Source organism: Aptenodytes patagonicus, chromosome 4 (assembly GCF_965638725.1).
Source record: "Aptenodytes patagonicus chromosome 4, bAptPat1.pri.cur, whole genome shotgun sequence".
NCBI classification, from domain to species: domain Eukaryota; kingdom Metazoa; phylum Chordata; class Aves; order Sphenisciformes; family Spheniscidae; genus Aptenodytes; species Aptenodytes patagonicus.
The window spans coordinates 38,262,415-38,274,477 of record NC_134952.1 but is presented as its reverse complement, the minus strand read 5'-3'; the positions used below and the strand labels follow the sequence as shown (position 1 = coordinate 38,274,477).

Genomic DNA, 12,063 nt, shown 5'->3' with positions numbered 1-12,063 from the left:
ACTAGAATACCTCAGAAGTAGTACAGACAAAACATTTCCTAGAATGTGTTACTTCAAAACCATTCTGCAAGCTTGATCCAAACCTCATTTTAGAATACAAAGATTTTAGAAACTCCTAAAGTGTGATGAACATACCCCTATGTCTTTATTGGGGTGGATTGCCAATGAAGCTAGCGCCTTCAGTATTGATTAAGGTGTGGAAAGGGTGTTGATAGTTTCCAGGGAAGTCTTAAATCAATTTGTGTAGAGGCTGATTGATTGTCTGCAAAAACACAATGTTGCTGGAGGTTAAAGTCTGCTCAGAGCAGCTATTTTACGCATTCCACCCACTAAAACAGTGCCTGGTTTAATCAAATTCAAAGTTGTATCCATTCTGTAAGTCTTCCAGGTTTTCACACGTGGACTTGATTAGACATGTTACTTATATTGAGAAGGCATGATACAAAATAAAGGCAGAAACTGGGGATGGAGTTAAGTCTTGCTCTTCTGAAGACCCCGTGTATCATTGTGGGCATGCCACATTGCTGGTCTGCAAGTGGAGGAAACAGGACTCTGCTTTACTTAGATTGCTGAGAGCATGAATGCATTTTTAAAGATTGACATGCCATAATTATGGGGTCAGTATATACACACGTTAGACACGTTCATTAAATCAAACAAGCAGTATTGTTTTCAAAGACTAAAGTTGAATAAAAAAGTTCTATTTTCTTTTGACATTCTCATACAGTCGGGTGCTCACCAAGCATCTGTGTTTGAATCCTAGCACACTGGGCCCATATGCTTATAAGCTTCCTTTGGTGTGAATAGTGTCTTACTTTAGATTTTTGCTTGATCTTTCTGGCATCCTTCCTGCTTAAAAATCCCTTGCTGTCACCATGAATACTTGGAAGTTGACCATGCTGTGTATTTCATTCCCCTGTCTCTTAGGCAAGCACTGATAGTCTAGAATTCAGTAGTATTTGCACAGTATTCCTTGAGTTTATCGTTCCCCTTTTCAAAGATACGCAGTCACTGAAGCAAGCATGAACCTCAATTTTTTTTCCAAAAGTAATCTTTTCCTGTTTTAGATAGGACAAAAGAAATATGCAGTTCTAAACAAAATAATAGTGCCTAGCTTTGTTTCTCCCACTTCATTTTCTCGCCATTTTCTGAGAGCGCCAGAATCTGTGGTTCTTCCTTTCCTTCCCCTGCTGCTGTGCAGTGTCATTTACAGAACATGAGATCTCCACTCACTCTGGTAGCCAGCCCTCTGCATATTTACTGGCTGCGCCAGCTAGCCAGCAAGAGACTGTCTTTTATTAGTCTCAGTTCACTTTTATTATTTCATCTCTGGTCCAGCCTCATCAAGTAAACAACATCTCCCACTATGCGCTGTTCAGTCCTTAAGCCTGTCTTGCCACAGGCAGCAGCTGGGAATTTTATTCAAGGACTTGCACATAAATAAGGGATCACCAAAGGGTAGTGACCACCTAATGGTAGCCTTGCAACACCGTGTCTTCAAGTTACAATCCAGCATGTAGTTCAGAGGACATCATGGAAGGCAGATAAATCCCGCATTCAAAATGCAGTTGCAGTTTTGCACATCTGTGAAAAAAGAAAATTATGCAACGGAATTAGTATATTCGTTTTGTGGGATCATCCCATTCTTTAATTTGAAATTGCCGCTCTAATTTCATCTTTTTGTATCTTTGTATATAGAGAATTAGGAAATCAAGCAGTCCTTGCAAATGGTCATGACAACCTTATAGAGATGGATGTGTTTTCTCCAACATATCACGATAACAGTTATGGGTATGTGACTCTAAGTGTTTGCATGATGCTAACTGTTGACACAGAAGACAAAATATGATTTAAAAAAAAAATTTTGGTTACAATAGTCAAAAACATCTGGGACAGACTTCCTCATCTTTATATCTGATTTTTTTAAAATTATACTTTAAATAATCTTTCATACTGCCTCATGGTAAATACAAAATGGTAAACTTTGACTCCCAAATCTTGTTTGCTTTCACTTAAGAAAACAAGAGTGCAACTGAGGTTGTATTAATTCTCTGTGGCCTAATTCTGGCCTAATTCTGCAAGCTGTTGCAAACTATTTGCATGCTTACACATTTACCAGATCTGAACCTTAGTTTGTAATATATTTAGTACTTAGCAAACATTTGTTTTAGAAATATTATGACATATTAATGTAGCATAAGGAATGACTAGTCGAAGAAGTTAAGAATAATTATATATCTAATCTGTAATATTTTTAACCAGCTAGTTTGAAATCAAATTACTGATAAATATATAACTGGAAATAAAGAATTCCATATAAAATAATATTTCAATTCATTTAAATAAAATTTCTATTATAGAACTGTTCCATATCTACTTAACTTTGTCATTAATATCTGTCTTATATTTGAACTACGTTTTGGCATTCTTATGCCAAATCAGTATACTTGGTTTCTCATCCACACAAAAAAAAACCCTGACAAAGCAATACCATTTCTAATGAGTTCCAGCCTGTTAATCAGCACAGTATGCTAAATTTTAGTAAAGAATTATTAATCATAAATTTACCTTTTCTTTTTTTGTTTATGCTATGGTAAAAATCAGAGCTTTATGTCCAAATTCTGTTTTGTTAATTGTAACTCTTAATATTATAAAAGGGATAAGGTGCTATTTGATTAAATGAGATCTGCATCTGCCCGTTAATAACTAATTCATCTGTAAAATATATTGACACTGTACATTGATCTGCTTCGTGTTCCAAAAACTCTTAAACTTCCATTTAGCCACAAATTAAAATCAACAGCAGGAAGAGAATGGTATGTTAAATTAAATCAGTTAATCATTATCAGCAAGCTCAAAGATACTGCAGATATTTACCGGAAGACCCTAATATATTTTCTTTAAAGTAAAAATGTAAGCATACTGTATTAAAAAAGAACAAAACCAAGTATTATTGTTCCCTGTAGACCAATTACCATACAATACTCATTCAGATTCATAATTGCTGAAGTAGAGTTAATAGAACCATGCCTGGTTTATGCTTTATATGTTTGTAATGGGACCACCAAATGCAAGTATTTTGGCAAATGGCCTATGTTATATGAAATTCCTGTTAGTTGATACTAATTCAGGTAACAATACAATGAAATTTATCTTATTTGTAATCCCTTCATTTTTAAAATTATGCTAGCAGGGCTCATCTCCTGGTGTGAAAGTTGTCCAGAGATAATAACACATCAGTTCCAAAGTGTAATAGATTTGAGACTACAACATGCTATCAGCATGAAGATTCAGTTTATCAACCTCACTAACATACTGGGTCACAGCTAGAATCATTATATATTTGTTTCTTTGTTTTCATGTCATGCATGTGTTACATTATGATATACTATTTCTTAGTTTGTATGGCTTATGGAGAGAATATTAATCTAATGAATTTGACAATTTTAGTGTTAATAATGATAATAGAAATAGACATTTTGCATAGAAATTCTAATGATTCATACGCCTAGACCTAAAGAATAGTTGTTTATAGCTTCGAGAAATTTGTGCACGGTGCATTAATTATCATAAGACAGCTGGAAATCTCAAAGTATTTTAATGGTATGTGTTGTTGGCTTTACTTGGTACCACTATTGTTTTCTCTAATATGTAAACATATGTTGGTATACATGTTGACAAATCAGCTTAGTTTGAAGTGAAAAGTCTGTTTTTCTTTTACCTAATCTGATAGTCCTCTCCCCAAGTTATCTAGATGTCAAAATCTGAAAAAAAAGTAAGATTCACTATTAGCGAATGACCATATTTGTATTTGTTATAGATAAAGCTTCCTAGCGTTTTCTATTTCTATAGAATCTCCTCATTTTCTGAAAATTTCATATTTTTGCACGGTTGGGGTTTGAAAACTTCCTGTTGTATTTAAGAATTCTTTGCAAGGAGGTTGGCTGGGGATTTTTGTCATCTGTTGGGGAAAACATTCAGGAGAGCTGAGTTTAAAAGACACCAGGTTGTCAGGAGTGCAGAGTGGAGAGGAGAAAACTGGAAATGACTGGGCCTAAAAGGGGTAGGAGTGGATGTGCAAATGGGTGGATGGAGTAGTCCAGAAGGAGAAACTGAGAGTGGTTGATTAGGCAAGGTAGGACTTAGATAAAATGCTAGAGGATTAGAGACTGAATATCTAGGATGAAAAGCAAGATTATTCCATGTCCATTACTGCTTGTGATTACTTGTGAAGTGCCTTTGAATAGCATGCACCTCATCACATACAGGGCTGACTCAAGATGATGAGGAACCTTGGCTGCTGGCATATGCTCTACTAGTGACAGAAGCCAGAAATAATCAAACCAAAGACTTTGTATCTGTGATGGCCTATGCTGATAAGAAGCCTTTCAATGCAATCTCTGAAGTTTCTTCAAACTTGCTTAAAAATAATCACAAGTTAAACAAAAAAACACTTGAGTAAGAAAATGTCATCAACACCATAAAGTTAAGCACACAAAATTTACAAAGTTAAAAGCCAACCTCTTTCTACGGTTGCATGGCTGCAGTCAAGCCCGCCATCCCAATAAGTGCAGCTCAAGTTGAACCAGAAAGGAATTTTAACAGATTCTGGAGATTCTTTGTGTCACATTCAAACAGGTGAGAAAACAATACCAAACATCATGGCAAAGCAAAGACCTGGATGACTCTATATTGCCAGCATCCAGTGTCTCTGATAATGTTAGCTGCACAAAGAGAAGTCCAGCTCCAAAAAGGCATCTGTGGAAATGAGTACCATTAAAGATAAAACATCACCCTCTTCTGGGCTTAAGGTGTAACCCTCTGCCTTGTTGAATCCCTGAGTGGTGGTCTCTCAAGTCTGCAGATCTTGGCACGTGGCATATGAGAGTACGCAAGTGTAGTATACAAGTTTCCACCAAGGAACAATAAGGACTGGAAAACAGGAATGACAGTTGCATCACATGTATGTGCACAGTTGCCAAGTTGGTGGTAGTGGCTGTAACTCAGAGGTTGTGACAGTGCTGTCACTGCAGTGACGTGAATCTGGCTGTTTGAGTGACTGCTGGTAGTGTAGTAGTGGCAGCACAGAGTTCATCACGGGTTATCATGGACTCAGAATTGCAAAAGAACCACAGCTATGGACATCAATAAGTGAGCTAAGGCTCGCAGATCCATTATGATGGAAACTTCAGCCTGCTTGCAGCTTGAGGCAGAATCAGATCCTATCAGTCACTGGCAGAATAATACTTCACTTCTTTAACTTCCCTCTGGTTTTATCTCCTTTTAAAATGTCCAGTAGCTCAGTCAGGTCTTTCAGCTGCAGATGAAATGTCAACCTTTGTTCCAACTTCTGAATTAATCTTTGGGTAAATAATGCAGCTGAGTCTCTCTTAAACCACATTTGCTTTTTGAAATTGTCTCCATGTGCCTTTTGAGACATTTAAAGCAATTGTTCTCTTTCAGCTTTATGAAGACAGCAAGGGTAGTAAAAGAGGTTGGAGGAGTACTTGTGCCCTACCTTTCTTTGATTTTCTCCCTGGAAAGCTTAACTTACTCAAAATTCAAGACAAGAACTGGCTAAGATTAGAATACCTCATCTCAGAGATAACTTTCTCTCTTTCTCTCTCTATCTTGGGAGGGATATGATTCCAGAAGAGCAGAGAACAAGATAAGTGATTGTAATAGAAATTCTTACTGCTCACATGAGCATTTCCAGCCCTCACTGCAAAATTCAGACGCTTTCCTCCACTCTCCCTTCCTTTGGAGAGAGGAGAACTGGGATAGCATGAACACTGTCAGTATCAGAAAGTGCACTAAGGGACTGTCAGGTTTACTCCAACTGCTGCCTCCTTCAGAAGTGAATATCACCAACAATATCCAGAGCCAAGTCACTTACTGTAACCTAGATGAAACTCTGTGTAAGTAGTAGTCCTCTGAGAGACCCAGAAGAAGCCTGTAAGGAGAACAGAGCCACTTGATATTTTTTCAGCAATACATAAGTCTAGTTTCACTCTCCTCTGGAAGGTAGGTAATGGGACAGTCCTGCAACAAAGAGTATGAGCAACTAAAATTGTGGCAGGTTTCTTTGCTTGCCCACCCAGCATCATGAGTCATTCTTTGCATCCAACTCTCCTGCTCCCTTCTGCAAAGTGTGGCTTAGCATTGTTTGTTTCCCTTGCTCATCTTCACAGAGTGCAGCATAGCAGAGAGGAGCATGAAAGAGCAGGCTTGGCAGAGCCAGCTGATTATACTGGTTCTTTTGATCTTAGACATGCATATACATATCACAGAAGTGAACTCCTCCGGGGGAAAGAGCTAACAGCCCGAATCTGAATTTGGAGGAACAAATAATAGGATGTTTACAGGTGCCTTCTGCATGCTGTAGCACTATGTTCTTTCTTACACCGCCAAGATGGTAGGTGCATTGCAGAGGAAGAGATTTACTCTTGCACACCTAAAGAGAGGAAGTTTGGGGCTTTTGTCGGTTTCAAGTTACCATGTCCTGGTGGCTTTCACAGCAGATTGGGATACTGTCATGTCTGAATTGCTGTTTGAAGCTTCAGCTGCAGGTTGCCATGCCTGACTTCTGCAGTCTTTCTCCAGCAGCAGCCAGCAGTGGAGAGGTAACCTGCCAGGGGCCAGATGTGAAAGAACATACAAGCAGTAAGGAAGGCACTTGAAGCCCTAGTAGTATTTTTTTTCTTTCTTGGCTTTCAGTCTTCAGTTTGTAAAGAAAGTGGGCCCTCAGTGTAAACCCACCCAAATTCAAGCAAGTGTTACCATATGTAAAGTGTTTTTCTGAAACATTTGAATAAGCTGTTAGAAGAGGCTTATCTCCAGTTCCCACAGGTGTTTCCTCTGTTTTTGCATATGGATAATAGCTCTCTTCTTCTTTCTTTCCCCCAAATTTTGGTCATCATTTGATCTGATGTGATCTTGAAGCTTTTTCCAGGATTATGGTAGTAGTAATATTGGCTCTGAGGAAGCGGAAATTCACTTTTATCTCTTCCTAAGCAATTTTTTGATTGCAATTCTGCACAGAAAATAAACTGAGACAAATTTGCAGCATAATGTAGTTTCTGTGCTGGCTTGGATTTATGTTAAATGCAGCCATATGGTTCTGTGGAAGACAGTCATAAGCCTGTGCTAAGGGCAAACACCACCAGCTACAAGGTTTCATCTCAGAAGAATGTTAACAGAAGATGAAGACAGGCATAAAGTGCTCATGGAGAAACAAAAATGCAATTCCTTCTGGAGCCTACTGGGAAAGCTGATCTCATGCATCAGTGAACCAGAGTTCATATGAGACCTAGCCAGTAATTTCTGTTACCTTTTACATCTTCCCTATAACGTCAGTTGGCAGAGATTAATCTTCTCTTTCCATCTGCTTCCTCAACTCAGTTTGAGGAATCGGATTTATTGATGTGATCTATCCATTAGTGAACCAGGCAGAGCTCTCTAATGTCAAGTGGCAGGTGAGGGTCATGGTCTTACTCAGAGAACCCCGTTCAATCCAGCATGAACAGGGTCTGTCAGCAGCGAGAGAGCACACCAGTCGGTAGGTGCAGTGCAATGATTGATTGCGATCTCAGACCACTGTTTGTTCCACAGTTAATGGTTTTGTTCTGATTCTGACAGTTAATGTATCTGGTAGGGGTTTTGTAAATAAACAAAAAGTATGATAACCCATTCCCAGGAGGGAAAACTTCAGCTGGTTTGCATTAAGGAAAGTCAGAGAGAGATAAATACAAAAACGTAAATGAGAGAAGTTGGAGCAAACTAAAATAGCTGCAGCTGGATATATCCATCCTCTCTTGAAGTTACTTTCTTCAGATTAATTGATTTCTTTGTATGGAAATGGCAAATAAAATGCTAGGTCTTCACACAGAGATAAGCATACACTATCTCTGCATATGTCAGTAATGACGTATTTGAGGTAGAGAATGAGAGCTCCCAAACCTGGGAAGTCTCTTCTGTCTGACTTTCCTATGCCCCTTTGGACCATCAGAGAAATAAGAAGGTAAAGCTGCAGCTACCCTTATGTCTTGCTTGCTTACAGTGGCCTCATGGTGCTGCCAAACTGTTGTAGAAGGTGCCATTACACTTTTGAAAGATTGCTGCTGTCTCCAGATACGTGCATTTTGAATTGGGACCATTTTTGGAGAAAATCTGGTATTTTATTTTTAGTTCAGGTGAGCAATCATCACAGCTGTATTCATTGCAAAACAGAATAATTACAGTTTTTATTCCCAGAAACATATAATAAACATCAAAACCAAGTCATTAGGAGTACTATCAAATTTCGAGCAGAGAAGTCATGTGTCCTGAAGTATTGGTCCTGAGAGGTAAATATGTCACCAAAATAAATTCACTAAAACTTACATTTCTCTCAACCTGCGTTGACTCAATGTGGATTCGATAGAAGGTTTTACCGCCTCTTGAGGCTTGGGGGAATATGACTGACATGTTTCTAATTCTAGATGTCTAAGGTGTAGATATTACCACTTCATGCCTTGGAGTGAATCCAGGGAAATGGATTGAGGACCTTAGCAGAATGGATAAGAACATTTACCTGTGCTTGCTTACAAATGTCTTAATTCATATACTAGTGTCCACAGATTCAACAGTACTTAGAGGCAAATAGATAATTTTTAAATAGAGTTAGATACTGGCAGATTTGAGTTGGTTTTGGGGGGAAGATTAGCCTACGTTCCACAATGTAAAAATTGGTGTGCTCATTTCATAAAGTACTTAACCTGTGATTACAGAAGGCAGAATGGTATTGCCTGGGCTGGAAGAGTCAAGTAAAGTACCATGATCTTTTGAGCCAACAGTGGTCCCCTGTACTGGTAATTGCTAATATGTCCAGGGTTTTTCTCAAATTGCAAGGAGAACGGATGAATCAATGTGCTGGTTGTGGCTGGGATAGAGTTAATTTTCTTCCTAGTAGCTGGTATGGGGCTGTTTTGGATTTGTGCTGAAAACAGTGTTGATAATACAGGGAAGTTTTCGCTATTGCTGAGCAGTGCTTGCACAGAGAGTCAAGGCCTTTTCTGCTTCTCACACCACCCCACCAGCGAGTAGGCTGGGGGTGCACGAGAAGTTGGGAGGGGACACAGCCAGGACAGCTGACCCCAACTGACCAAAGGGACATTCCATACCATGTGACGTCATGCTCAGCATATAAAGCTGGGGGAAGAAGAAGGAAGAGGGGGACGTTGGGAGTGATGGCGTTTGTCTTCCCAAGTAACGGTTACGCATGATGGAGCCCTGCTTTCCTGGGAATGGCTGAACACCTGCCTGCCGATGGGAAGTAGTGAAGGAATTCCTTGTTTCGCTTTGCTTGCACATGCGGCTTTTGCTTTACCTATTAAACTGTCTTTATCTCAACCCATGAGTTTTCTCACTTTTACCTTTCTGATTCTCTCCCCCATCCCACCGGGGGGGAGTGAGCAAGAGGCTGCGTGGTACTTAGTTGCCGACTGGGGTTAAACCATGAGAGTCCTTTCTGGCACCTAACGTGGGGCTCAAAGGGTTCGAGATAATGACAGATTTGACTAGAATGTGCTAGATTGAATTTATAGCTGTTACTGCTGTTTAGCTATTAATCAGCAGACTCCTGTCTGAAGAAGCTTGCCATGGGGCTTGCTTGTCTTACTGTATATTAGAGTCTAGTGTTCGTTAGTGGCTGCTTTTTGCTTTTGCTGTTTGCTTACCATCTTACTCTACTGTGCCTGGGAACATTTTGATAACAGCAATGGCGATGGGGGTCTTTTGGTACCTATGGGTAAAAGAAACAAATGCAAAAAATGTTGGGGATAGTTTTCCTTTCCTCTTTCACCTCTCCTCAAGTCACTTTCTATTCTGTCGTCTTCCAAATGTCAGTTTTGTTATATTCTGCACTGAAACAACAGGTATCTGAAAATAGCTTTCCTCAACTCCACGGTTGCCTTTGCCTGACCCATAAAGAGCCTAAATTTTGCTTTTTTGCTTTAGGCAATTACTTTTTAATACTTTTGTATGTTTTACCCTAAAAATAAAGTGAATCAAACAGTAATATTATAAAAATTTTGTCTTTATGTACTGCGGGGCAAACAGTACATACTCATTATACAAGAACAAGGGAACAATCAGTTGAATTTAAATTGAAATTGACAGAAGAAAATACATTTTGACACGATGCGTGTTCAGCCTACAGAACAAAACGCCACAAGACATCAGTGAGAGCGTGAGTTTTGGACTGTTTAGAGAACGAGTGAGCTGTTATTGAATAAGTAGTCTGGAAGGCGTTCATCCCCTCCTTTTGTACTGGCGACTTTCAGACAGGGTATTGTTCCCGGTGATCTGCCCTACTGCGGTAATTCCTGTTTCTGCTTATTTGGTTACAGCTACACACAGATTTTGCACATGTAACTGTTCTCTATCAAATAGGATTATCCTCCTTCTGCACAGTTTTGGACTGAACTAACTTGCTCATTGTACCACATATGCTTGCGGGACTCCTACCCTTTACACTGTTTTTTAGACAGAGACCTCCTTCAGAAGCCCAGGTCAGAGATCATTTCTGACATTGAATGCCTTTTGTAGTGCAGTCTTCTGAGTGTTATAGCTGTTCTTCCTCAGTGATCTTCCGGTAGTGGTCTGTAATGATCTGAAGAGCCGCCTATCATTAACATCATCATGGAACTGACCAAACAGACTGCATGTAGGACAGTATAGGAGACAGTACTGCAAGAAAACCCATGCTGCAATGGCACTATGACATTTGTTACTGATCACGGTGAAACCTCTATTCAGAAACATGACCAAACTCATAGCTTTATTCTGCTCCAGATTCTTCAGGTGCTGGTAGTATGCAACAATGCACAAGATTCAAACGTGAAGGAGGGAGGGATTTAGGGTTTTTTAAGCACATATATTCTAAATACAATTTTATTCAGGATCAATGGTATTGTAGCTCTTAAGGTGAGGACTGTTTTGTTGTTGTATATGCATAAGGCCTAGCGATATTGACCTTTATTCTGTGACAGCAGTCATCATCTAAATAATAACGTTGCACAAAATAACAATAGCTGCCTTTAAATCTCACTGGCAAGGTGGTAAAATACAATATATATTCTGACATACTTAGAGAAGTTCTGTAGAATTTTGCTAGGCCTTATTCACAATTCCTTATTTAGTAGGAATTTTGTGAAAGTCCTGTGTGACTTTTAATACATTGTGACATATTTGCCATGGGATTCAGCACTCTATTGGTGTGGTTGTGCTGTCTGAAATACTTTAACACAGAACTAAAATGCTGCTAAGAAAGTTGTTGGAAATGATAAGGTAGGCTTTTTCACGCCTTCCAAGTATATGCAAAGCATTCTATATATGATGCCCAAAACCAGAGAAATCGTAGCTACAGATCGCAGTGAATCTTTTGCAAGGTGAAGCAATTTCAGGATAAGCTAAAAAACAAAGTTGTCATGTATCTAATGTAAAAATTATATTAGGAATGTTAATGCAATAATTCTATACAAATTGAGACCAGTCTATTTAAAAGTAACGCGGAATACTCCTTTTTGCTTGGTGATAGTTTATTTGTATAATATCTGTGCTTCTGGCAGTCTGGAGTTTAGGGCCTTCCAGACATGTTTATGTAATATTGCATTCATTGATGCATAGTATCCATTTTCTTCTAAACTGGGGTCAAAAGTTTTTTTCAGAGATCCCTTCATAAAGAAAGTTATTCTAAGTCACGTTTCTGTTGCTGGACACTTGGCTATCTTATATCAGAAGTATTTCAGCTTATGGTCTGAGCCTTACTGTCCTTGAATGTTTTGATAATCTATGTCCATTTCTCTAAAGACAGTTTTCAGTTAACTTAATCTTTCTGCCCAACTCATGGGGGGGTTTTATCACTTTTTTTCGCCTCCTGCTTTCCCATGTACTGAATTTAGTAGAGGGTGCTTCAATTTTATTTTCCACAGAGGAAGTGGCAGCACAGAGAAAATCTTATTTGGTGTGAATCCTTCCCCCAACTTGAGGAGGAAGAAAATCGTCTGCATGTCAGCAGGTGCA

At 39.0% G+C, this 12,063-nt stretch overlaps 1 protein-coding gene across 13 annotated transcripts in view; it reads left to right on the top strand.

Moving 5' to 3' along the window:
• TENM3 (teneurin transmembrane protein 3) overlaps positions 1-12,063 on the top strand; it is a 432,264-nt gene that overhangs the window by 295,183 nt on the left and 125,018 nt on the right. For 10 of the 13 annotated variants that reach the window (XM_076336469.1, XM_076336468.1, XM_076336466.1 and 7 more), the window contains one exon: positions 1,699-1,791. The exons of the other annotated variants lie outside the window; for them this stretch is intronic. In XM_076336469.1, coding sequence (XP_076192584.1) covers positions 1,699-1,791 — 93 coding nt within the window. The remainder of the gene's footprint in view (positions 1-1,698; positions 1,792-12,063) is intronic. 13 annotated transcript variants of the gene reach the window in all.